Consider the following 25165-nt stretch of genomic DNA (forward strand, 5'->3'; position numbering starts at 1 on the left):
GTAGCTAGAGCCTGGAGCGATCTAAAGTCTTCCCCCCTCCACCTATATTTTTCTGAGCTGGAGTAGGATGGCGTGGGAGCGTTTCGTTGTTCCCATAATATAAGCAGATTCTTTCTCACCCAGAATTCTTTTCCTCTCTGGCTGCAGCCGTTGTTGAATGCAGGAGCTGACGGCAGCAAATATTTCATCTTCTCCTCCGTCCGCATCGAACTGGAAAGGAGAAGAAATACGGACTCAGTCTTGGTCCAATCCTCTGCTCTGTTCTTCTGCCTACTATGTGTGCAAAAGTCTTTACTTTTGGACCTCAGTTTCAAATGTCTAACCTCCCTTCAGAGAAGGGATGGAGAAGATAACCAGTGGACGTTTGTAGACGTATCTCTTTATTGCGTCTCCAAAGGGGGATAATGGCAAAGAAATGTTGTTATGAAATTCCAACGTCATCAAGTTCCTCAGTAATATGAAAAAAAGCAGGCTTAAAAGCAGATGTCCCTTTGAACTGGACCCAAATTGGTTCTGTAAGGCAGCAACCACGGTCCTTGAGACACCAAAAGCGCTTTGAGTGGTATGGTGGACCGCCAAAGAGACGTGTCTGACAAAGTCTACGGAGATTCTCAGTCCTCCAGATCCACAGTTGTCCCAAAAGGCAACTGGACGTTCTTAGTTTTTCCTTAAAGACGTTTCGCTTCTCATCCCAGAAGCTTCTTTAGCTCTGACAAGTCTTCAAGAAAGTCCCGTTGCCTTTTGAAAAAAAAGCACCTTTGGGGCGACCGTGGACCCGGATGACTGAGAATCTCCAAAGACATTGTCACCACACGTCTCTTTGGAAGTCAACCAAGCACCTTTGGGACGGTGTGGGACAAAGAAAACTGGCAAAATATTGACTACCTTCTTCAGAGCGATGGATGACTCTCATGTCAAGCTAAGACAGTCTTGTTTGCCCCGCTGAAGGAATGTTCTTCTTGCTTAGGCCCTAAGCAACTGAGGTTCTCAGGAGATGTGTCACTGAGCAAGGCACTGAAAAGCAAATCTAGACATCTTCTGGGATTCCCGCCCTCGCGCTGCTCACCCGGACCAAGGCTCCCTTCTCCTGGTAGTACTTCCCAATCAGCTGAGCATTCTGCTTGAAGGTCTCCAGCCTGCGCTCAACGGCGTGAGGATTATCATCCAAGCGTCCTTGTTCCTGAGCCCTTTCTTTTAGTCGCTGCCGGAGCTGTTGACTCGAGCACGCCAGGAATACCACAACATCTGGAGAGCCAACCTAAGAAAGGCAAAGGATGGAGGATAGGATCGTGAGAAGCCAACCTTGGGATTGGTCTCATCCCACCTTGCTTGCTTTCGGTCCAAGGCCTTCATTCTTTTTTCAGAATAGAATAGAGCTGGAAGGGACCTTGGAGGTCTTCTAGTCCAGCCCCCTGCTCAAGCAGGAGAACCTATACCATCTCAAGACAAGTGACTGTCTTAGTCTCCTCTTAGAAGCCTCCAGTGATGGAGCATCCACAAGTTCTGAAGGCAAGCTGTTCCACTGGTTGATTGTCCTCAGAGTTAGGAAGTTTCTCCTTAGTTCCAGGTTGCTTCTCTCTTTGATCATTCCAACCATTGTTTTTTGTCTTCAGGTGCTTTGCAGAATAAGTTGACCCCCTCTTCTTTGTGGCAGCCCCTCAAATGCTGGAATGCTGCTATCATGTCTCCCCTATTTCTTCTTTTCTCTAGACTAGCCAAACCCAAGTCCCGCAGCCCTTCTTCATATGTTTTACTCTCCAGGCCTTGCATCATCTTAGTTGCTCTTCTCTGGACTTTTCCCTTCTACATTTACATCTTCTCTGAAATATCTAGCCTCACCTGGTGGTCTCTCTACCATCAGGTGGAGAGAAGAAGTGACACCAACCTACCATCTCTCAGGGAGGAAATGTTGGCCACGTCATCTCACCTGCTCCTCAAACAGGAAGGCCTGGCCAATGTCTCGCGGGAACCCATCCACCACAAAGCCTTTGGCCTCTGGGTGCCTGATAAACTGCTGCTTCAACTCTTCAACGGTGGTCTCCTGAAAAGCACAAGAGAACATCTCCAGAGCGATGGCAGTGAGCTATCTTGGAGACCCAAACGCAGCAGGAGAAGTTCTCCCCTAACTAACATTAACAGAGGGATAGAATCAAGATCGCGTGAAGTACTAATACCACTTTACAAGGCCTTGGTAAGGCCACACCTGGAATACTGCATCCAGTTTTGGTCACCACGATGTAAAAAAGATGTCGAGACTCTAGAAAGGGTACAGAGAAGAGCAACAAAGATGATTAGGGGACTGGAGGCTAAAATATATAAGGAACGGTTGCTGGAATTGGGTGTGTCTAGTTTAATGAAGAGAAGGGTGAGGGGTGACATGATAGCCATGTTCCAATATCTTAGGGGTTGCCCCAAAGAAGAGGGAGTCAAGCTATTCTCCAAAGCACCTGAAAGCAGGACAAGAAGCAATGGATGGAAACTAGTCGAGGAGAGAAGCAACCTGGAACTAAGGAGGAACTTCCTGACAGTGAGAACAATTAACCAGTGGAACTACCTGCCTCCAGAAGTGGTGAATGCTCCAACACTGGAAGTTTTTAAGAAGAGACTGGCCAGCCGCTTGTCTGAAATGGTACTATAGGGTTTCCTGCCTGAGCAGAGGGTTGGACTAGATGACCTCCAAGGTCCCTTCTTCTTCTTCTTCTTCTTCTTCTTCTTCTTCTTCTTCTTCTTCTTCTTCTTCTTCTTCTTCTTCTTATTATTATTATTATTATTATTATTATTATTATTATTATTATTATTATTATTATTATTATTATTATTATTATTATTATTCCCAGTTTGTGGCTTGTGCACTAAGGTAGAGAAGGCCATTAAAAGAAGGATGGAGGTGGGGGGCACTATCTCTATCATGGGGTCGTATCATAGCGTAAACTTCACTTAATAAGCATCCTGCTTAGCAAGGGGAATTTTGAGCCTCGGTTGTGGCCATAGGGTGAGGACTCTGTGTGTGTGTGTGTGTGTGTGTGTGTGTGTGTGTGTGTGTGTGAGAGAGAGAGAGAGAGAGAGAGAGAGAGAGAGAGAGAGAGAGAGAGAGAGTCGGGGCTAACGGCAGCTTCAAGGCGCGTCTCGCTTACCGACGGGGCTAACTCTCCGTCAGCAATAATCTTGGCAATGAGCTCCCACTTCTTGTCGCTCGTGACATGACGGAGCATCTGAGCGCGGAGAATTTCTCCGACAGAGACACCGACGAAACCAAAGTGAGTGGCCAGCCTCCGGCTTTGCGTCCCCTTCCCGCTCCCGGGACCCCCTGTGGGGGAGAAAAGTGGGGGTCATTTTGGCGGGAAGCAGGCCTTTCATCAAAGAGGCCAGTCTAGATAAGGCACCCCGAAGACAAGAAGGGGTTAGGACCTTTCCTTTTAATAACCCTGCAACTTTTCAGTCTTAGCTGCAAAAAAAAGACGGGGGGAAATTTTCAGCCCCACCAAAAATTTGTAGGTTGAGAAAGGAGATTCTTTTGAGGGCTGTGTATATAGATAGATAGATAGATAGATAGATAGAGAGAGAGAGAGAGAGAGAGAGAGAGAGAGAGAGAGAGAGAGAGAGAGAGAGGGTAAAGAATCCTTCTCCAGATGCTGTTCTAATTGATCATGATGGACTAGAAGATCTCTAAGGTCTCTTTCCAGCCCTGCGATTCTATGATTTATCTCCTCCTCCTCCTCCCCTTCCCCTCCATCTTCTCCTCCTCCTCCTTCTTGTCCTCCCCTCCATCTTCTCCTCCTTCTTCTCTTTCTCCTTTGCCTTCCTTCTCCATTTCCTCCTTCTCTGTCTCCATCTTCTCCTCCTCCTCCCTCTTGTCCTCCTCCCCTCCTCCTTCTCCTTCTTCTCCTCCTTCTCTTTTTCTCCTTTGCCTTCCGTCTCCATTTCCTCCTCCGTTTCCATTCCCTCATCCTCCTCCATCTTCTCCTCCTCCCTCTTGTCCTTCTCCCCTCCTCCTTCTTCTCTTTTTCTCCTTTGCCTTCCGTCTCCATTTCCTCCTCCTCCTCCATCTCCTCCTCCTCTTCCCTCTTGTCCTCCTCCTCCTCCCCCCCTCCTTCTTCTCCTTCTCCTTCTTCTCTTTCTCCTTTGCCTCCTCCTCCATTTCCTCCTCCTCCCATCTCCAAGGTCCCTTCCTCCCCTATGATTCTATGACCTTCTCTTTCCCCCCCCCTCTGATGTGTCCCTTAACTCCCAAATGAAGCTCTTGATGCTCCTGCAAAGAAACACAGACGTATCCCAGGGAGTTGGGCCTCTGACACCTCACAGGATCCTAAGACCGGAAGAGACCCTGAAGGTCTTCTAGTCCAACCCTCCAGGGATCTGCTTCCCACCCCGACCTTCTTTCCGACCGAACCTCTCACCTATCACAAAAACCATCTTAGGACGGGGCCGTTCGGGGTCAAACACGTCGTATTCCTGGATTAGCCCAGTGGACTCGGTCATGCCGGAATCGCTCTCGATGGAGAACTGACTCTGCACACAGGATACGTCCCGGTGGTAGGAGCTGAAGGGGGCTGAGGGGGAAGCTGCAAGAGAGAAGAAAGAAGTCACAGCCTGTTTGGGGAGGGGAAACTGATCATCCGAGAGGACAAGCCCAGGCAACGGAACAAGGTAGTGCTCAACTTACGACCCAATGGGGATCAGAATTTCCACCGCTAAGCAAGGGAACCGTCAAGCGAATTCTGCCTCGGTTTTACAACCTTAGTTGTCACCCGGTTGTTAAAAGCGAATCCGGCTCTCCCCCGCCCCTGGACTTTGCTTGGTCAGATTGCAAAACGTGACAATCGACGCGCTGCAACCGTCACAAATACGCATCTCTTTGCCCAGCATCCGAACGTCAGTCCCGCGACCACGGGGACGCGGCAACGGTCGCAAGTGTGAATAACGGTCACGAGTTCCCTTTTTTGGTGCTGCTGTCACTTCCGTCACTAAGCGAGTTGTTGTAAATTGAGGACTGCCTGTATGGTGGGGATGCTGTGAGGGTTTCTAAGGGCGAGGATCGGCCGCAAGTCCCTTTTTCCAGTTTTGAGTGGTCACTAAAAGAAGGGTTACTAAGTCCAGGACTAAGGGCATTAAGGGATGTCCAAGCAAAACTCTGGTAAACGTGAAGCTTTTATTCCCAGCATCCCAAAGGACCTCTTTCCCCATCCAGGAGCCGGAGACCCCATGCAACTCAGAGGGAAGGATGCCTGGTGGAGACATAGTTCTGCCCCCAGGATCCCAAAGGACCCTTTTCCCCCATCCAGGAGCTGGAGACCCCATGCAACTCAGAGGGAAGGACGCCTGGTGGAGACATAGTTCTGCCCCCAGGATCCCAAAGGACCTCTTTCCCCATCCAGGAACCGGAGACCCCATGCAACTCAGAGGGAAGGACGCCTGGTGGAGACATAGTTCTGCCCCCAGGATCCCAAAGGACCCTTTTTCCCATCCAGGAGCTGGAGACCCCATGCAACTCAGAGGGAAGGATGCCTGGTGGAGACATAGTTCTGCCCCCAGGATCCCAAAGGACCTCTTTCCCCATCCAGGAGCCGGAGACCCCATGCAACTCAGAGGGAAGGACGCCTGGTGGAGACACAGTTCTTCCCCCAGGATCCCAAAGGACCCTTTTCCTCATCCAGGAGCTGGGGACTCCATGCAACTCAGAGGGAAGGACGCCTGGTGGAGACATAGTTCTTCCCCCAGGATCCCAAAGGACCTTCTTCCCCATCCACCTGAGACCCTCTGGATCTCAAAGAGGAGGACGCCTGGTCTCTTAACACAGAGACCTCGAAACCCACCACCTGTGGAACGGTCACCCACCTGAATAGAAGAGGGCCTTCTTGTTTAACCCCCCAGCAGTAGATTGAGCATCTTCTTGACTGAGGAACGTGTCCCACTGCAGCTTCTCGGGACCACCCATCGCCCGGACCTTCTTCAAGCATCCTTCCAGGTAGCTGATGGGATCTTCTGGCTGATAATACATCAGTCCTGTCAACATACTCTGGAGGAGGAGGAGGAGGAGGAGGAGGAGGAGAAGCAGAAAGAGTGAAGTATTTTTTTTTAAAGTATCTCGTTTCTAAATTACAGGTGAGCCGAAAATTTCTGCTTGCTAAGCAGAAACCTGAATTGTGTTTTACCCCGTCTTAGGATCTTTCTTCTTAACTGAAGCACTGCAGTTGTTCGGTTAGTGACTGGCATGGTCGTTAACTGAATCTGGACTTCCCCGTGGACTTGGCTGTCAGAAGGTCGCAAAAGGGCAATCGTGTCACCCCAGGATGCTGCAACCGTCATAAATACGAAGCGTCTGAATTTTGATCACCTGACCGCGGGGGGGGGGGGAGGAATGCTGCAACGGCCTTAAGTGTGAATAACGGTCGTAAAGTCACTTTTCCCCAGTGCTGTTGTAACTCCGGCCGCTAAATAAACTGTTGTAAGTTGAGGATTATCTGCAATTTAGGAGAAGTCTTCGTGGCTAGGACTCCTGGATTTTTCCCAAGAGGATCAGTTCAACTTGCCAATCAAGTAGCGTAAATTTCCTGACTATTTCATTTGTCAGAGGGTGGAAGCTTCCTGACGGTGGAAGCTTCCCAGAAGAATTTACTTTGGGGTTGAGCTTGCAAGTCTTATACCCGCATGCAGAGAAAGCGCATTTTCCATTCAGCCCCCTCCAGACCCAACAAGCCGTCTGCGCGTTCTCAAAAGCACTCCTTCCTCTGAAGACGCTTCAACTGGTGCTCCTGTTTTATTTTGAAGTATATCCCGTGCATTCTGGGTTGCTGACTGGGGGAAGACCTTAGTGTCTGCAAGGAAGGATGTGTCAAGTGAGATTTGAAATGCCAATTTTAGTACAGCGTTCTTCAATGTCAGCGATTTTAAAGCCAACGGACTTCAACTCCCAGAATTCCCCAGCGGGGGTATTCTGAGAGTTGAAGTCCACAGGTCTTTAAATTCGCTGCAGTTGAAAAAACTCTCGCACCCTTTTGACGAGACGCCTTGGTAAAACCAGCTTTCAGAATGAGCCCTGGAGACATTTTGCTGTGTTGTGATGCTGCTATGTACAAACACACCCTCATTATTTAGATTTCTTTGCAGAATTGTTCGAGGAGAAAGAGAACTGCTGATCCGTAGAAGGCAATCCACAACTGAATTTACACAGCCCTTTTCTAACGTCACTGAATGCCTCGGGGTTAGCATCACCCTGGTGAATTATGGGAAAATCTGATGGGAAAGAGTCTCTGGCTTTAATACAGCCTTTGCTGGTTGCCGTTATTTATAGAATAGAATAGAATAGAATAGAATAGAATAGAATAGAATAGAATAGAATAGAATAGAATAGAATAGAATAGAATAGAATAGAATAGAATAGAATAGAATAGAATAGAATAGATGCAATGGAGAATAGAATAGAATAGAATAGAATAGAATAGAATAGAATAGAATAGAATAGAATAGAATAGAATAGAATAGAATAGAATAGATGCAATGGAGAATAGAATAGAATAGAATAGAATAGAATAGAATAGAATAGAATAGAATAGAATAGAATAGAATAGAATAGAATAGAATAGAATAGAATAGAATAGAATAGAATAGAATAGAATAGAATAGAATAGAATAGAATAGAATAGAATAGAATTATGGAATGGAATAGAATGGAATGGAATAGAATAGAATAGAATAGAATAGAATAGAATAGAATAGAATAGAATAGAATAGAATAGAATAGAATAGAATAGAATAGAATAGAATAGAATAGAATAGAATAGAATAGATGCAATGGAGAATAGAATAGAATAGAATAGAATAGAATAGAATAGAATAGAATAGAATAGAATAGAATAGAATAGAATAGAATAGAATAGAATAGAATAGAATATAGAGTAGAGTAGAATATAGAGTAGAATATAGAATAGAATAGAATAGAATAGAATAGAATAGAATAGAATAGAATAGAATAGAATAGAATAGAATAGAATAGAAAATAGAGTAGAATATAGAATAGAATAGAATTATGGAATAGAATAGAATAGAATGGAATAGAATATAAAGTAGAGTAGAATATAGAGTAGAAAATAGAATAGAATAGAATAGAATAGAATAGAATAGAATAGAATAGAATAGAATAGAATAGAATAGAATAATGGAATAGAATAGAATAGAATAGAATAGAATAGAATAGAATAGAATAGAATAGAATAGAATAGAATAGAATAGAATAGAATATAGAGTAGAGTAGAGTAGAATATAGAGTAGAATATAGAATAGAATAGAATAGAATAGAATAGAATAGAATAGAATAGAATAGAATAGAATAGAATAGAATAGAATAGAATAGAATAGAATAGAATAGAATAGAGTAGGAAGGGACCTTGGAGGTCTTCTAGTCCAGCCCCCTGCTCAAGCAGGAGAACCTATACCATCTCAGACAAGTGACTGTCCAGTCTCTTCTTAAAATCCTCCAGTGATGGAGCACCCACAATCTCTGAAGGCAAGCTGTTCCAGTGGTTAATTGTCCTCCCTGTTAATTTAATTCTATTTTTTTCCCTCCCAGAGGTTTAATGCAGTCTATCTGGGAGTTGAAAGATTGAGGGCAAGAGAAGAATGGGATGACAGAGAAGGAGGTGGCTGGCTGGAGTCACTGAAGCAGTAGGCGTGAGCCTAAATGGACTCCAGAAGATGGTAGAGGAAGGCCTGGAGGAACGGTGTCCATGGGGTCGCGATGGGTCGGACACAACTTCGCAACTAACAACAACAGCAATCTGGGAATTTCCCCTCACGTCAACTCTACAATAATCCTGTGAGGTAGGCTGGGATGTGAAAAGTCCCAAATATGGGTTATTTGGAAAAATAATAAAGGAGGGACAACATAAATTAAAAACTAAGTCGGGATAGCTGAATAGAGAGCATCCCTAGGTAGGAATAGTATATCTGTAAATATTAGCCATAGATGGAATGTATTTTTTTTAACCCACCAGAAGGCTGTTGCCTTCAAGCCTGGATTATAAATTGCAGTGGGCCTATTTTACTACAATTCTTATGCCACGCCATTTCCCCCCCCCCTCATTTTTGTTTTTCTTGTTCTTTGAATTGTTTATAAACCACCCTGTCTTGAAAGATGGGACAGTCAAAAGCAATAAAGAAACAAAATCAGGGCTCTGAGCAAAAAGAAAACCACCCCATCCTCTTTGGCCTGACAACATTCTGCCTTATTATTGTCTTGGTGCAAGGAGAGCCCTCTCTCTTAAAAAAAAAACGGAGCATCCTTAGGAAGAGGCAGTCTATCTTTTCCATCAAGAGCGGCCGCAGGCAGTCCGTTTCAGATTTTGGAATTAGGCGATGGGGAGCCGGCTGCGCATTCTAACCGGCCACTAAAAGTCACAGCTACCCGCCACCCCAGAAATTTTTTTTTTAAAAAAGTAGGGTTCAAAGAAAAGCTAAGATAGCCCCTCACAGCGGCTGGAGGTTCTCTAGAGAAAAAAAGGGGTGGGAGGGGTGGGGTGGGGTGAGTAGAGCAATGCAGGAGGAACAGGCATTCACATCTCCCCAATTCAGCAGTGTCTGGTTTGCAAACTGATTTTTTTTTTGTCCCCCCATGCCCAGCTGATGGCTTGACTCACCCCGGGGTGTGGGGGGGCATTCATTTCATCCATAGCATCAGCCACGCAGCCTGGTTTGCAAATAATAAGGGGGGTGGGGGTGGGGGAAAGAGAAGCCCCCCCCCCCAGCCAAGGTGCGCAGCTTGATGCTGCCTCTCCAGGGGTGGAAAATCACGCAGGATCAGCTTGGATTGGTAGCCAAACGTCTCCGGGAGCCATCTGGACAATCTTCCAGAGCCTCTCAAGTGTGTTGTTTTATATATATATGTGTGTGTGTGTGTGCCCAATCTCCCCCCCAGCTCCTCCTTGTTGTAGCAGCGCTGTCCCTCTCCGGTTGACTTCTTTCTTCCAGAGCCTCTCAAGTGTGTTGTTTTATATAGATAGATAGATAGATAGATAGATAGATAGATAGATAGATAGATAGATAGATAGATAGATAGATAGATAGATAGATAGATAGATAGAGATAGATAGATAGATAGATATAGATATAGATATAGATATAGATATATAGATATAGATATAGATAGAGATAGAGATAGAGATAGAGATAGAGATAGAGATAGATATATACATATAGATATAGATAGATATAGATATAGATATAGATATAGATATAGAGATATAGATATAGATAGATATAGATATAGATATAGATATAGATGATATAGATATAGATATATAGATATAGATATAGATAGAGATGTGTGTGTGTGTGTTTGTGTGTGTGTGTGTGCCCAATCTCCCCCCCCCAGCTCCTCCTTGTAGCAGCGCTGTCCCTCTCCGGTTGACTTCTTTCTTCCAGAGTGCCTCTCAAGTGTGTTGTTTTATATATATATATATATATATATATATATATATATATATATATATATATATATATATATATATATATATATATATATATATATATATATATATATATATGTGTGTGTGTGTGTGTGTGTGTGTGTGTGTGTGTGTGTGTGTCTGTGTGTGTGTGTGTGTGTGTCTGTGTGTGTCTGTGTCTGTGTGTGTGTCTGTCTGTGTGTGTGTGTGTGTGTGTGTGTGTGTGTGTGTGTGTGTGTGTGTGTGTGCGCCCAATCTCCCCCCCCCCCAGCTCCTCCTTGTTGTAGCAGCGCTGTCCCTCTCCGGTTGACTTCTTTAGGAATTTGCGCCGCGACGGCCGGGAATTAACTGGCAGCCTTTTTATTTTTTTTTTGGCCCATTCCCGAAGGCGGCTCCCGTTTGTCCGAAATGCCAGCCCAGAGCGCGCTCTGCTTATGCTCTTAGAAACCCTCTCCCTTCCTTCTTTTCGGGGGGGGGGGAGATCCCGGCCAGACACTAGCTTTTTCCCCCCCAACACCCCCACCCCCACCACCCCCACCGCGCGCGCGCGCTCTGCGCAAAGTTTGGAGGTTCCCAAAGCGGCACCTTTGCGCTCCGAAGGGGATGGCAAGGCTGCGGCCGGGGCGCTTTGTGCATGCTCAGAGGCGACCCCGGGAGGAAGGGGGCTTGCCCCGGCGGAGGACCTACCTCGAAGAGCCGCGGGATCTCCCGGCTGGAGATGTAGTCCCCCGCCTCGGCTGAGTCGCTCATGGCTCTGCTGGGACGCTCGCCCTGCCCTTCCCTTCCCTGCCCTTCCCTTCTTTTCCTCCTCCAGCTCCGTTCTGGGTGCCGTTCCCGGTTCGGGGCGGGTTCCGGGGGCGGGAGGTCGAGACGAGAACTGCCCGTATGTGGCCGGGTGGAAAGAGCGTCTCTGAGCCTGTGCAGAGGGGCTGCCCAAAAGATGACGGGAGGTGTTTTGAAGGTTCTTGAAAACTGCCTCCAAGTCTCCTCTTCTTTTTCTTTTCTTTTTCTTTCTCTCCCTCTCTCTCTCTCTCTCTCCCTTCCTTCTTTTTCTTCTTTTTCGCTCTCTGTCTCTCTTTACTTTTTCTTTCTTTTTTCTTTCTTCCTTTCATCTTTTTTTCTTTTCCCATCTCTCTTTTCTTTCTTTCTACCTTTCTTCTTACTTCCTTCTTCCTTTCTTTTCTTCTCTCTCTCTCTCTTTCTTTTTCCCTTTCTTCCTTTCATCTCTCTCTCTTTCTCTCTCTCCCCTTCTGTCTCTTCTTTCTCTCTCTCCCCTTGTCTCTTCTTTCTTTTTCTTTCTTTCTTTCCTTCCTTTCCTCTTCCTCTCTTCTCTCTTTTCTTTGTCTTTCTTTCCTTCCTTCCTTCCATTCCTCTTCCTCTCCCTTCTCTGTCTCTTTCTCTCCTCCCTCTCTCCCTTCCTTTTCTTCTTTCTCTTTTCTTTGTCTTTCTTCCTTTCATCTTTCTCTCCCCTTCTCTCTCTCTCCCTTCCTTCCTTCCATCCCTCTTCCTCTCTCTGTCTCTTTCTCTCCTCCCTCCCTCCCTCTCTCCCTTCCTTTTCTTCTTTCTCTTTTCTTTGTCTTTCTTTCTTTCCTTCCTTTCATCTTTCTCTCCCCTTCTCTCTCTCTCCCTTCTTTCCTTCCTTCCATTCCTCTTCCTCTCTCTTCTGTCTCTTTCTCTCCTCCCTCTCTCCCTTCCTTTTCTTCTTTCTCTTTTCTTTCTCTTTCTTTCCTTCCTTTCTTCCTTTCATCTTTCTCTCCCCTTCTCTCTTCCTTCCTTCCTTCCTTCCTTCCTTCCTTCCTTCCTTCCTTCCTTCCATTCCTCTTCCTCCCTCCCTCTCTCTCTCTCTCTCCCCCGTGTATGAGCTTCAGCCTGCCGTCCTTCTCCACTTCGGACTCCTCTGATATCAGCCCCCCCATCCTCCCCATGCCGAAGCTCTTCCTTTCAACTGCATCCTCCACAAACTCTGCCCGAGGTCTCCAACTAGCTAGCAGGGCCCTTCCTTTCCTTAAAAACAATAGAAAAACCACACCAATATTCTTTTTTTTCCCTTTAGAAAGACCCACCAAGCCCACCCACCCACCCACCCCTACCCACCCAGGACCAGCCTCCAGTTCTGCTTCCTCCGGCCTGCTTTAGCCCGGTCTGAACGTGACTGCGGATGGCCCTTTCCTCTTTGCCTCCCCGCCACCCCCCTCCCTCGCCTTTTGATATTTTTTTTCCAGGGTGTGTTGGCGTTGTGGAAAGCCAGGAGGGCCAACGTAGAGTTTCCCCCCCCCCCCGCTGCTTTTTATGGGAAGCACCACAGGCTCAGGACTCCTGGCTGCCCCCGTTGGTCTCTGTCCAAAAATCGGTTGGGAAAAATCACGTGTTCAGGTGGCTCAGAGAGGAAACAACCGCCCTGGAAGACTTGGAGAAAAGGGGTCAAAGGAAAAAATAATAATAATAATTCTCTTTTCCTCCCCGTCTCTGCCGAGCAGAGGAGCGTGAGCTGGGAAGAACAGGCAGCCCTCGCAATGGCGAGCAAAATGGAGCCCCCAATGGATGCGGCCCCGAGAGAGAAATTGGATGGGTGAGTTTTGCCCCCTTGTACGGGTTTTTTTTCTTGCCGCCTTTGTTAAGGGAACGGAGGACAGTGTTGGATTAGTCGCCTGGTGGTTAAGTGAATCGTAAGGTGTGCCGGGGGAGAAAGCCTGGCCTGTTTGCCTGGCACTGTGCCAGCTCGGGGGGGGGGGTGGTGTAAGAAAAGACTATTTATTTATTTATTTATTTATTTAATTTAATTTGTATACCGCCCTTCTCCTGAAGGACTCAGGGCGGTGAACAGGGCAATAAATACCAATACCAAAATACTAGGGCGACGTAATGCTGCAATCCTATCATGTTGCCCCCAAAGTGTAGGACATTACACTTATCCAGGGGGATTCTGGGAACTTCCTTCCTTCCTTCCTATACTTCTCTTTTCCTTCATTATATTCTTTTCTGTTTCAATATTAAGTGTAATTCATTGTTCCCCTTCCTTCCTTCTTTCCTTCCTTCCTTCCTTCCTTCCTTCCTTCCTTCCTTCCTTCCTTCCTTCCTTCCTCCCCTCCCCTTCTTTTTGTTTTCTTCTTTCTTCTTTCCTTTTCCATGCTCTTTTTATTCCTTTTGTCCTCTTCTAAGTTTAGTTTGCATTAGCTTGTACTATGGCCATCAAATGTCCTAAAAGGTAAAGGTCAAGGTTCCCCCGCACATGCGTGCTCGTCGTTTCCGACTCTAGGGGCCGGTGCTCATCTCCGTTTCAAAGCCGAAGAGCCAGCGCTTGTCCGAGGACGTCTCCGTGGTCATGTGGCCGGCATGACTAGACGCCAAAGGCACACGGAACACTGTTCCCTTCCCACTGTCGTGGTCCCTATTTTTCTACTTGCATTTTTACGTGCTTTCGAACTGCTAGGTTGGCAGAAGCTGGGACGAGTAACAGGCGCTCACTCTGCTACACGGCACTCGGGATTCGACCCGCCAAACTGCCGACCTTCTGATCGACAAGCTCAGCGTCCTAACCCACTGAGCCACCGCGTCCCTCTATCAAATGTCCTAAGCACACAAAAATCCATATTTTGGGGGAGGCGGGGGGGAAAGGAAGACCTTTTTAGCCAAGTCAACGTTTATTAAAAGTTTCTTCTTTAAGATTCATCAAACACGTCAAAGCAATCTTAACAGTAAAGAAGGGCAGAGGCCGATAAATGGTCAACCGTCTCAGAATGCATGGAAAGGCAACAGTGCAAAATCCAAACGAAAACATCCTCACCGCCATCGCTTTGGTACCAAACTTTTGAGGAAGGGGCTCCAGAAAGGCGGTTTCTCTCTCTCTCTCTCTCTCTCTCTCTCTCTCTCTCTCTCTCTCTCTCTCTCTCTCTCTCTCTCCCTCCCTCCCTCCCTCCCTCCCTCCCTCTCTCTCTCTCTCTCTCTCTCTCTCTCTCTCTCTCTGTGTGTGTGTGTGTGTGTGTGTGTGTGTTTGTGTGTCATCTTTTAACCTGGCTGTGGGACAGTAGACATTGCAAGCCAACAGGTACAAATTGCTGAATTGAGAAAGATGAATGGAGGGCCAGGCTTCACAGGGGGAGAAACAATGCAAAGAGCAATTCTCTTATTAAATTTTGCCAATCGAGTCATTTGGGAAGCTGGCAAATCGGGGGGTGGGGGGGCCAGGGCTGGGTTGCCAAGCTGAATAAGCTGCCTGAATTGGCTGGGTGCTGGGGCACTGGGCACCCACCGTGGAGCAGAAAAGTAAGATCACAATAGAATCGGGCACCCCTTTCCTTGACTGCGCAGGTAAGGGGGGGTTCTCCGCTTGCTCAGCAGTAGGTAGGAAAGCCCTTCGGAAACTTTTTTGGGGGGGGTTCTTTTCCTGAGCCCAGAGCAGGGGTAGGCAACCTTAGCTCTTTTGTGACTCCTGGACTTCAACTCCCAGAATTCCTGAGCCAGCCATGCGGAGGGGAAAGGGAGAGGTTTCCCAGCTGAGCCATGGCTGGCTGAGGAATTCTGGGAGTTGAAGTCCACGAGTCATTAAACAAAAAAAAAAGCCAAGGTCGCCTTCCCCTGGCCCAGATGGATTAGATGACCGCCGGAGGGCTGCTTCTCGCCTTCCCCCTGCTCTTTATTTTAAATTTAATTTAATTTAATTTAATTTTTTCTCTCGCAGGGAAAGGGAATAAATAAATAAATAAAGAGCAGCACAACGCTTGCTCTCCCCCCCCCCGCCCTGATGCCCCAAGATTACAACTCCCATCCTGCCCAGCTGTGGGAGTGGAGGTTTTGCCCAGTGGCCCCCTCTCTTAAAAAAATAAAATAAATAGATAACACCTTTGGGGGTGGGGTGGGGGACTAAGCAGGTCAAGCCAGAGGAGTCGAGGGCAGCTAAGCAGATGGTGAGGCCGCACAAGTCTCCTCTTCCCTGATCCTGAGCGAGTTGGCTGGGGATAATGGGAGTTGGAGTCCGTAGATCTGGAGGGCGCCCCCCACCCCACCGTTCCAGGATCAAGTCTCTATAAAGTCGAACAAGGCAGCGAAAAAGAACCAGAGAGAGAGAGAAAAAAAATCTGTCTTGGAGAACTTACCAACTGCTAAGCATCCAACTAAAAGCAACTCGGATGGGTTTCCATCCAGCTGTGGGATCCTCAGACTTCTAATTTCCCACCATGCCCCAAGGCGCTCCTCTGTGGCATGATGGGTAATAACACAGCCGTCCAGGAACCAGAGAGAGAGAGGGGAAAAAAAATATCTCTCGGACAGCTTTCCACCGAGCTCCACCTAGAAGCAACTTTTACAACGGGGTTGAGATGGGCTTCCACCCAGCTGTGAGATCCTCAGACTTCTAATTTCCCACCGTGCCCCAAGGCGCTCCTCTGTGGCATGATGGGAAAGCTAAAAAAAACATCCAGAGTCTGCTAGCCAGGCCCAGCTAGGGTGGGTGGGGCGCCTGCGGGATCCCGGTTTTTTGGCACTTGTGTGGTCTCCTCGTGGCCCTATTCCCACTCGGGGTGGGAGAAAGTGATGTTGTACAGGTTAGCCCATCTAGCGAAGACCCGTTTCTCGGTGATGAACCGGTGGTGGTTCCCTTTGTGGCTGTGTTCATTCCGGATGTACGTGGTGCATTCGTCCGGTCCTTTCGGTTCGTAGTAGTGGTAGGGCAACCGGTGAGGAGGGGTCTTCTTGCTAGCGGGGAGAAAGGCCAGGTGAGGCCGAGCAAGGGGGGATCCCCCCCACACACACCTCCTCCCCAGCCTTGGAAGCAGGCCCGGGGCAACTTACGTGCAGTAGCTGGGAGGCACCATCCCGTAAACGTGGAGTTTGTCGCACAACTCGACGGCGATCACCATGGTAAACCAGCCGGTGCTCAGCCACGACCGTGAGGTCTGCCTGAGGAAGGGCGGAGGAAAGCAGTGAAGGAAAGGAAATATTTTCGACATTTCCTTTTTGGGGTGGTGAGACAGCAGGAGGAGGAAAGGAAGAGGTTTTTGTTTGCCTTTCGCCAAGGCTCAGCGTGGCTAGGTCAGAGTTCCTCAAGCTTGGCAGTTTGAGGGTGTCTGGACTACGCCTCCCAGAATTCCTCAGTGCTGGCTTAGAGGCCATCGGTCAAGTGTCCAGCTGGCGAATCCAGAAAAAGAAACTCATTCTGTCACTCTGCAACTCAACTTCTCCCTTTCTCTCTCCCCCTCTCTCTAATCGATCATCTATGCCTATCATCTATGTATCGCTATCTTTCCATCCATCCACATCTGTCTATCTGTCTGTGTCTGTCTGTCTGTCTATCTATAATCTATCTATCATCTATTTATCATCTATCTCTATCAATCTCTATCTATCTGTATAAATCTATCCTCTATATCTACCTATCTGTCTATCATCTATCTGTCTCTGTCAATCTATCATCTGTCTATATCAATCTCTATCTATCTATCTATGTACTGTATCTATCTATCTGTATAAATCTATCATCTATATCTACCTATTTATCTCTATCAATCTATCTCTAACAATCTATCATCTATCTATCAATCTTTCTATCATCTATCTATCTATCATCTATATCTACCTATTTATCATCTATCTCTATCAATCTATCTCTACAAATCTATCTAACATCTATACCAACCTATCTAGTTATCTATCATCTATCTACTATCAATCTATCATCTGTCTGTCTGTCTATCTATCTGTCATCTATCTATATCTATCATCTATCTCTACCTATTTATCTATCATCTCTCTCTCTCTCTCTCTCTCTCTCTCTCTCTCTCTCTCTCTCTCTCTCTCTCTCTCTCTCTCTCTCTCCACCCGGGGACATTATTTAAAGTATAAAACTTTACTGAACAAACCACATGGGCACAGAAGAAGCAAAACCAGTCTCTTCTCTTGAATCTGTTATGGGAACCGGCCAGCCACGCTGGGACATCTGCTCGGGGTGTCTTCGAGGCTAGGAGTTCCGCAGGATCTGGGCTCAGGATGTAAAAAACCCCGCCTGCCTTCCTTCCTTCCCTCCTACAGGCTCACCTGTCCTTGCCCGTCTCCTTGTGGAACAAGTCGTCAAACTGCTGCATGCGCGTAGGGGAAGCCACGAAGGCGCTCATGTTGGGGAAGCTGAGGCCGACCCGTTCAATGAGCTTGACGATGCTCTTCTGCATCTTGAGGGGGGGACCCCAGAAAATCAAGATGTTCTCGGGGGTCTTGTTGACGAACTCCTGCGGCCTCTTCAGGACCCGGAAGGCGCTGGAATGAGCGACGACGCGGAAGGTGGTCTTGTTCCCCACGTCCTCCGAGAAGCCCGTGGTGGGCGCGTCGTTCATGCGAATGGTGCATTCGGTCTGGTCGATGACTTCGCCCAGCTTGCTGCCCAGCAGATGACTGGAACTGGTTATGAGAACGCACTGATCGCAGTGACGGTCTAAGGGCTGGGGGTAGAAAGTAACCAGGTTGGAGCAAGGAGAGAAGCTGCTTTGGCTTCGACAATCCCGGAGAAGGAGGAGAAAAAAAAGAAGAGAGAGCCAAGAAGAGAGAGGGGAAGAAGAGGAAAACGGAGGAGGAAGAAGGGGTGGGAGGAAGAATTGGGGAAGGAGGAAGAGGAGAAGGAGGAGGAGGAGTGGTGGAAAGGGAGAAGAGAAAAGTAGAAGAAGAAGGAATGGGAGGAAGGGAGGAAGAGGAGGAAGAGAAGAACAGGAGGAGGAGGAGATGGACAATGAGAAGGAGAAGAAGACAGAGAAAGGGAAGGAGACGTGAAAAAAGGAGGAAATGAAGAAGAGGGGGAGTAGATGGAGGAAGAGGAGTTGTCAAAAGGGAGAAGGAGAAGGAGAGAAAGAGAAGGAGACAGAGAAGGAGGAGGAGAAGTGAAGAAGGAGAAGGAGGAGACAGAACGAGGAGTGGTAGGAGATGAAAAAGGGAGAAGAAGGAGAAAGAGTTGTCAAAAGGGAGAAGGAGAAGGAGAGAAAGAGAAGGAGACAGAGGAGGAGGAGGAGAAGATGGAGAAGAAGTGAAGAAGGAGAAGGAGGAGACAGAACGAGGAGAGGTAGGAGATGAAAAAGGGAGAAGGAGAATGAGTTGTCAAAAAGGAGAAGGAGAAGGAGAGAAAGAGAAGGAGACAGAGGAGGAGGAGGAGGAGGAGAAGATGGAGAAGAAGAAGTGAAAAAGGAGAAGGAGGAGACAGAACGAGGAGAGGTAGGAGATGAAAAAGGGAGAAGGAGAATGAGTTGTCAAAAAGGAGAAGGAGAAGGAGAGAAAGAGAAGGAGACAGAGGAGGAGGAGGAGGAGGAGAAGATGGAGAAGAAGAAGTGAAAAAGGAGAAGGAGGAGACAGAACGAGGAGTGGTAGGAGATGAAAAAGGGAGAAGAAGGAGAAAGAGTTGTCAAAAGGGAGAATGAGAAGGAGAGAAAGAGAAGGAGACAGAAGGAGGAAGAGAAGATGGAGAAGAAGCGAAAAGGAGAAGGAGGAGACAGAACGAGGAGTGGTAAGAGATGAAAAAGGGAGAAGAAGGAGAAAGAGTTGTCAAAAGGGAGAAGGAGAAGGAGAGAAAGAGAAGGAGACAGGAGGAGGAGGAGAAGATGGAGAAGAAGTGAAGAAGGAGAAGGAGGAGACAGAACGAGGAGAGGTAGGAGATGAAAAAGGGAGAAGGAGAATGAGTTGTCAAAAAGGAGAAGGAGAAGGAGAGAAAGAGAAGGAGACAGAGGAGGAGAAGGAGGAGGAGAAGATGGAGAAGAAGTGAAAAAGGAGAAGGAGGAGACAGAACGAGGAGAGGTAGGAGATGAAAAAGGGAGAAGGAGAATGAGTTGTCAAAAAGGAGAAGGAGAAGGAGAGAAAGAGAAGGAGACAGAGGAGGAGGAGGAGGAGGAGAAGATGGAGAAGAAGAAGTGAAAAAGGAGAAGGAGGAGACAGAACGAGGAGAGGTAGGAGATGAAAAAGGGAGAAGGAGAATGAGTTGTCAAAAAGGAGGAGAAGGAGAGAAAGAGAAGGAGACAGAGGAGGAGGAGGAGGAGGAGGAGAAGATGGAGAAGAAGAAGTGAAAAAGGAGAAGGAGGAGACAGAACGAGGAGTGGTAGGAGATGAAAAAGGGAGAAGAAGGAGAAAGAGTTGTCAAAAGGGAGAATGAGAAGGAGAGAAAGAGAAGGAGACAGAAGGAGGAGGAGAAGATGGAGAAGAAGTGAAAAAGGAGAAGGAGGAGACAGAACGAGGAGTGGTAGGAGATGAAAAAGGGAGAAGAAGGAGAAAGAGTTGTCAAAAGGGAGAAGGAGAAGGAGAGAAAGAGAAGGAGACAGAGGAGGAGAAGATGGAGGAGAAGGACAAGTCATTTGGCCCCTTTGACCCTTTCAAAATCCAGATTTGGGAAGCCCCATCCCTTAAAATTACCCCCGGAATAAGAAAACCACCATCCTTTCTTTGCTTGTTGACATCCAGAAGACGAATAAACTTCTCCAGGTCGTTGAGACGCCTTGGGCAGAAAATCCCTCTGACCTGGCTAGAACTCGGGAGACCCCCTGCCCCCTGCTAAAGCTGGCAGGCCAGAGAATCTCCCTTTCCCACAACGGGGCGGGGGTGGTGGTGACCCCAACCCACCCCCTACCTTCCCTCCAGAGACAGGCAGGTATTCGCCTTTCACCCTCCACTTCTTGAGGCTGGAGGGCAACGGGGTCTTGCTCCGGGGAGCGGCGTAACGGAGGAGGCCGCCTTCGTTCCGGCTGTTGGAATTGTAAATGATCAGCAGCATGAACAAGGCGAAGAGAATCACCAGGACCACGGCGTGGGGGCTCTGCAGGCGCCGAGACGAGAGAGAGAGAGAGAGACAGACAGACAAGGGAAAAGAGACCACCCGGTGATCAGGAGGAGGTCAGCCAAGAAGACAAACCTGTTTGCGTTTCCCTCCCCCCCCTCCTTCCCGCTCGCAGTTTTCGTTCCAACGTTTGCGAAGGTTTGACGCATTTCGCTTTGGGCAGCCTTCTACTGTCTCTCAGCCTGAACTTTTGCAAACGCCCATTTGGCTTATAAATAAACTTTCTCCCTGTTGCGATGGAGCCACCTTTTAATGGTAAATCGATAGAGGGGGGAGGTTTATATATATACATATATATATACATACACACACACACACACACACACACACACACACATATATATAAACAAACAGGACAAAAGTTACATCTTCACCCTTGTTGCTTCTGTCGAGAAGGGTAAAAACAGGCCGAAAATTCACTCGAAATTGAACAGGCCTTTCAGCCCAAGCTTGATGGGTTTGGGAGGGGGGGGGAAACACACACACACAAGCCCTACAGGGAGGGGCTTTCTAACACACACACACACACACACCCTCCCAAGGTCTGTCTATTTCCTGGACCACAAGACCCATAAAAGTCAGAATAACCCCTAACCCTTCGCTGCCTAGAAAGAAAACTTTGCAAAGAGAATGCATGCAGCAGAGGAGTTACATTTTGCAAGACCTGTTTTAACCCCGGGCAGATGGAAATTCCCCCCCCTCCCCTCCTCTTTATATTCTGGGGAAGGTGGGGGGGGCTCCTGCTAGAAATCTCACCTTCCAAGAAAAGATGATGGGGGACAGAGTCCTTTGCCCCAATTTCCCCCTGCCAATGCACTTCAAATTCATGGCTGTCCTCTCTCTCTCTTTTTTTTTTTGCATTTTGCTCTTTACTCGTTCTGCCGCCCCACCCTTCTCTGTCCCTCCCCTTTCTGACTCTCACTCTCTCTCCAAAGGAGCTGGACTCCAAGCCCCATCAGCCCCAGCCTTGGGTGGGGTGGGGTGGGGAGGATTAGCTATTAGGAATTTTCTGGGCCAGATCGGGGGGGGGGGCGGGCGGGAAAGGAGTTATCTCTTTCTTCTCCTACCCACCAGCAAAGTCAACGGGGGGAAGATGGATTCGCTTTACGACCAAATGATTCAATTAACAACAGATTAAGAGTTTAAGCAGGGATTTGCTTAACTGCCCTGGCCAAAAAAAAATAAATGGCAGGAAAACTGGGTCCCTTTGTCCCCTGCCTGGAAATTCCAGCCCCAATGGCTGGTCGTAAATAATCAAATTTTGCATTTTGCAAACTATGGTGATTGGGGAAAAAAAAAAGCATTCGGCCGCAGTTTGCACCACTGTCCCATTTAAACCACACATCCAGGAGCAGGGCGGTAGGAGCTGAGTGCATCCTTGCAAAAATTCCTACCTTGTGGTTTTTCATTGTGGTGTCCGAAGTTTAGGGTGGAAACTCAGTCACTCTAGCCCGACCACCTGGATTAAAGCGAAAGACACAAAGTCACCTCCAGAACGCCAGGTTTGTCTTCAAACCTTAGAATCCCTTTGTCTTTCATTCATTCTATCACTCTAACCACTCAACCTCTCTCTCTCTCTTTCTCTAATCTGTCATCTATCTATGTTGATTACCTATGTCTCTCTCTCTCTCTCTGTTTCTCTGTCTTTCTGCCCATCTGCCTATCTATCTATCCATCCGTCCGTCCATCCGTCTCTCTCTCTCTCTCTCTCTCTCTCTCTCTCTCTCTATCTATCTATCTATCTATCTCTATCTATCTATCTATCTATCTATCTATCTATCTATCTAATTTATCTACTCTATCTATCTACAGTACTCTATCATCATCTGTCTAAGTATCTATCTATCTCTGTATCTGCCTGCCTCCTTCCCTCCCTTCTTATCTCTATCATCTATCTATCTATCTATCTATCTATCTATCTATCTATCTATCTATCTATCTATCTATCTATCTATCTATCTATCTATCTATCTATCTATGTCTGTGTCTATCTATCTATCTATGTCTGTGTCTGTCTATCTATCTATCTATGTATCTATCTATCTATCTATCTATCTATCTATCTATCTATCTATCTATCTATCTATCTATCTATCTATCTCTATTCATATCTCTCTCTCTATACACACACACACACAAACACACATATACGTACACACACACACACACACACACACACACACACAGAGTGTTGGACTAGAAGACCTCCAAGGTCCCTTACAACTCGGTTATTCTGTTAAAAACAATTTTCTGGCTCAAGTTAAAAATACCATTTCATTTTGTCCAAGAAGAAATGAATTCCTTTGAAAGGAATTGGGGGGTGATATTTTGCACTGATTTGCAGGCTGATCAAACGCGGGTGAGTTTGAGCCCTGCATAAAACACCGTTTCAGGGTCTGCTCCCATTTACTTAAACCGTCTCTATAGCCCTTCGATCTTGTAAGCAACTCTCGGAGGCTCCCAAACTCAAACCACTCCTTGCCTTTCCTTTCTCAATTACACTACCTTAAATCAACCTTTCCGGCAAAGATTATTTCTCGGGCCTTCAGGGTCCCAGCTTGAAAAATGGCAGAAAAAGAATGAGCAGCGCTTCAGTCGGTTGGAACGAACCATACAAAAGCATGGTTTCGGAGCACAGTGCCAAGTTGTGGCTTAACACTCAGGAAAACCCCTAATACTTTATCCCGAAGTACCTAAAATATTGGCATCTCCAGCCAGAAATGGGCATTTTCCTTCTTGCTTTCTGAGATCCAAATGGAAGCAGAGATCGTTTTGTTTGAGCTCTGCTCCCTGGCAGCGAATGGAGAAATACACTAATTTTCCGTGAAGGGAGGGAGGGAGAGAGGGAAGTATGGGCAAACACAAGGCTAGCAGTGAGGAGAAAGTCCAAGGGACAAAATGATCAATTTGGATTAACTTTGTTATCTGAGTTTCTCTGGGTAATCCCTGTCTCCTTTAGGCAATCTCTGCCGAACAAGAAATAAAAGTATCTTGTCACGAAGAAATAAAAGGCATAATCTTTCTCCTTGGATTGAAGTCACAGAGGGGAGAAGGGAGCATATTTAACCATTTTTCCTCAAAGGCCAAACTGGGTATATTGCAGGAGCTTTGGAATATATTTTATATTTATATTTTGGAATATATTTTATATTTATATATATATATTTGACTCGGGTCGAATCCCGAGTGCCGCGTAGCAGAGTGAGCACCTGTTACTCGTCCCAGCTTCTGCCAACCTAGCAGTTTGAAAGCACGTAAAAATGCAAGTAGAAAAATAGGGAGCACTCCGGTGGGAAGGTAACAGTGTTCCGTGCGCTTTTGGCGTCTAGTCATGCCGGCCACGTGACCACGGAGATGTCCTCGGACAAGCGCTGGCTCTTCGGCTTTGAAATGGAGATGAGCACCGGCCCCTAGAGTTGGAAACGACTAGCACGCATGTGCGGGGGAACCTTTACCTTTAATATATATGTGTGTGTGTGTGTGTGTGTGTGTATGTATATGTATATGTATAATCATAATAGTAAATTTGGAAGGGATATTGGAGGTCATCTAGTCCAACCCCCTGCTCAGGCAGGAAACCCTATATCATTTCAGACTACACACACACACACACACAGTGTGTATTATTATTATTATTATTATTATTATTATTATTATTATTATTATTATTATTATTATTATTATTATTATTATTATTACTATTATTACTATTACTATTATTACTATTACTACTACTACAGCTTTATAAAACCCTAGTGAGACCACACCAGGAATACTGCAGCCAATTTTGGTCACCCTATCACAAAAAAAAGATGTTGAGAGTTTGGAATAAAAAATTCAGAGAAGAGCAAAGGCCTGGAGACCCAAACATATGAAGAAGGGCTGCGGGACTTGGGTTTGGCCAGTCTAAAGAAAAGAAGAAATAGGGGAGACACGATAGCAGCATTCCAGGATCTGAGGGGCTGCCACAAGGAAGAGGGGGGTCAAGCTATTCTGAAGACAAGACAAGAAGCAACGGATGGAATCTGATCAAAGAGAGAGAAGCAACCTAGAACTAAGGATAAATTTCCTGACAGTGAGGACAATTAACCAGTGGAACTGCTTGCCACCAGAAATCGTGGGCATTCCATCTCTGGAGATCTTTAAGAAGACACTGGAAAATCACCTGTCTGAGATGGCGTAGGTCTCCTGCTTGAGCAGGGGGCTGGACTAGAAGACCTCCAAGGTCCCTTCCAGATTCTATTCTATTCTATTCTATTCTATTCTATTCTATTCTATTCTATTCTATTCTATTCTATTCTATTCTATTCTATTCTATTCTATTCTATTCTATTCTATTCTATTCTATTCTATTCAAAAGGAAAAATAATCTGGAGGAAGGTGGGGACAAACCCCCGCCCCCTCATTTACCGTGGCAGGATGTCTCCTTTGAGCGAAAGTGGGGGCACAGCGAGGAGGGCCTTTTCCTTCGTGTCGACGGCGCCATTTCTGTCTTCCAGATCGGTCTTCCATGGGTCTGGATTTTTTTCTCTGAGTCTCACATCACTGCTGGGGTCCAGAGAGAGAACTTGCAAGCAGAGCTGTGGAATAACCATGGTGCATGTCAGGATGGGTGCTAGGCTTATGCTCAAGCAAAAAGGAAAGGAAGGAAGGAAGGAAGGAAGGAAGGAAGGAAGGAAGGAAGGAAGGAAGGAAGGAAGGAAGGAAGGAAGAAAGAAAGAAGAAAGAAAGAAAGAAAGAAAAGAGGGAGGGAGAGAGAGAAAGAAAGAAAGAGGAGGGGAAGGAGGGAGGGAAGGAAGGAAGGAATAACTAACATAAATCATACAGGTGGGATCTTGGAGGTCTTCAAATCCAACCCCCTGCTGTAATACGACACCCTATTGGAAAAAGAAAGAAAGAAGAAAGAAAGAGAAGAAAGAGGAAAAATAAGTGA

At 46.7% G+C, this 25165-nt stretch overlaps 2 protein-coding genes and 1 long non-coding RNA gene across 3 annotated transcripts in view; 1 reads left to right on the forward strand and 2 right to left on the reverse strand.

The window, feature by feature from the left end:
* The window catches only part of AK1 (adenylate kinase 1), a gene marked incomplete at its 5' end in the record, with an annotated part of 31804 nt that extends 20615 nt beyond the window's left edge, over nucleotides 1-11189 (reverse strand). The window contains 7 exons of the mRNA XM_081339483.1: nucleotides 120-210; nucleotides 1067-1258; nucleotides 1928-2041; nucleotides 3135-3307; nucleotides 4398-4562; nucleotides 5836-6016; nucleotides 11127-11189. Of these exons, the coding sequence (XP_081195609.1) occupies nucleotides 120-210; nucleotides 1067-1258; nucleotides 1928-2041; nucleotides 3135-3307; nucleotides 4398-4562; nucleotides 5836-6016; nucleotides 11127-11189 (979 nt within the window). The remainder of the gene's footprint in view (nucleotides 1-119; nucleotides 211-1066; nucleotides 1259-1927; nucleotides 2042-3134; nucleotides 3308-4397; nucleotides 4563-5835; nucleotides 6017-11126) is intronic.
* Nucleotides 11190-14381: 3192 nt separating this feature from the next.
* ST6GALNAC6 (ST6 N-acetylgalactosaminide alpha-2,6-sialyltransferase 6) lies at nucleotides 14382-24778 on the reverse strand. The gene is made up of 6 exons (XM_081339858.1): nucleotides 24643-24778; nucleotides 21627-21691; nucleotides 20026-20211; nucleotides 17469-17866; nucleotides 16227-16334; nucleotides 14382-16130 (listed from the first exon to the last, which is right to left on the reverse strand). Exons 2-6 carry the CDS (start codon nucleotides 21639-21641, stop codon nucleotides 15941-15943), a joined length of 897 nt encoding a protein of 298 aa, XP_081195984.1. The 5' UTR covers nucleotides 21642-21691; nucleotides 24643-24778; the 3' UTR covers nucleotides 14382-15940.
* Nucleotides 18158-18819, forward strand: LOC308674958. The gene is made up of 2 exons (XR_014028012.1): nucleotides 18158-18219; nucleotides 18351-18819. It is a non-coding gene; the product is annotated as an uncharacterized lncRNA (long non-coding RNA).
* Nucleotides 24779-25165: the final 387 nt, after the last annotated feature.

Source organism: Vipera berus (genome assembly GCF_964194415.1).
Source record: "Vipera berus genome assembly, chromosome: 15".
NCBI classification, from domain to species: Eukaryota; Metazoa; Chordata; class Lepidosauria; order Squamata; family Viperidae; genus Vipera; species Vipera berus.

What these genes read in the sequence shown, in the direction of transcription:
- ST6GALNAC6 (XM_081339858.1), bottom strand. An exon ending in AAGGAGACGGGCAAGGACAG is followed by an intron (nt 16,335 to 17,468) that starts GTGAGCCTGTAG and finishes GCCCTTCCTCAG; the next exon opens with GCAGACCTCACGGTCGTGGC. An exon ending in GTGCCTCCCAGCTACTGCAC is followed by an intron (nt 16,131 to 16,226) that starts GTAAGTTGCCCC and finishes TCTCCCCGCTAG; the next exon opens with CAAGAAGACCCCTCCTCACC.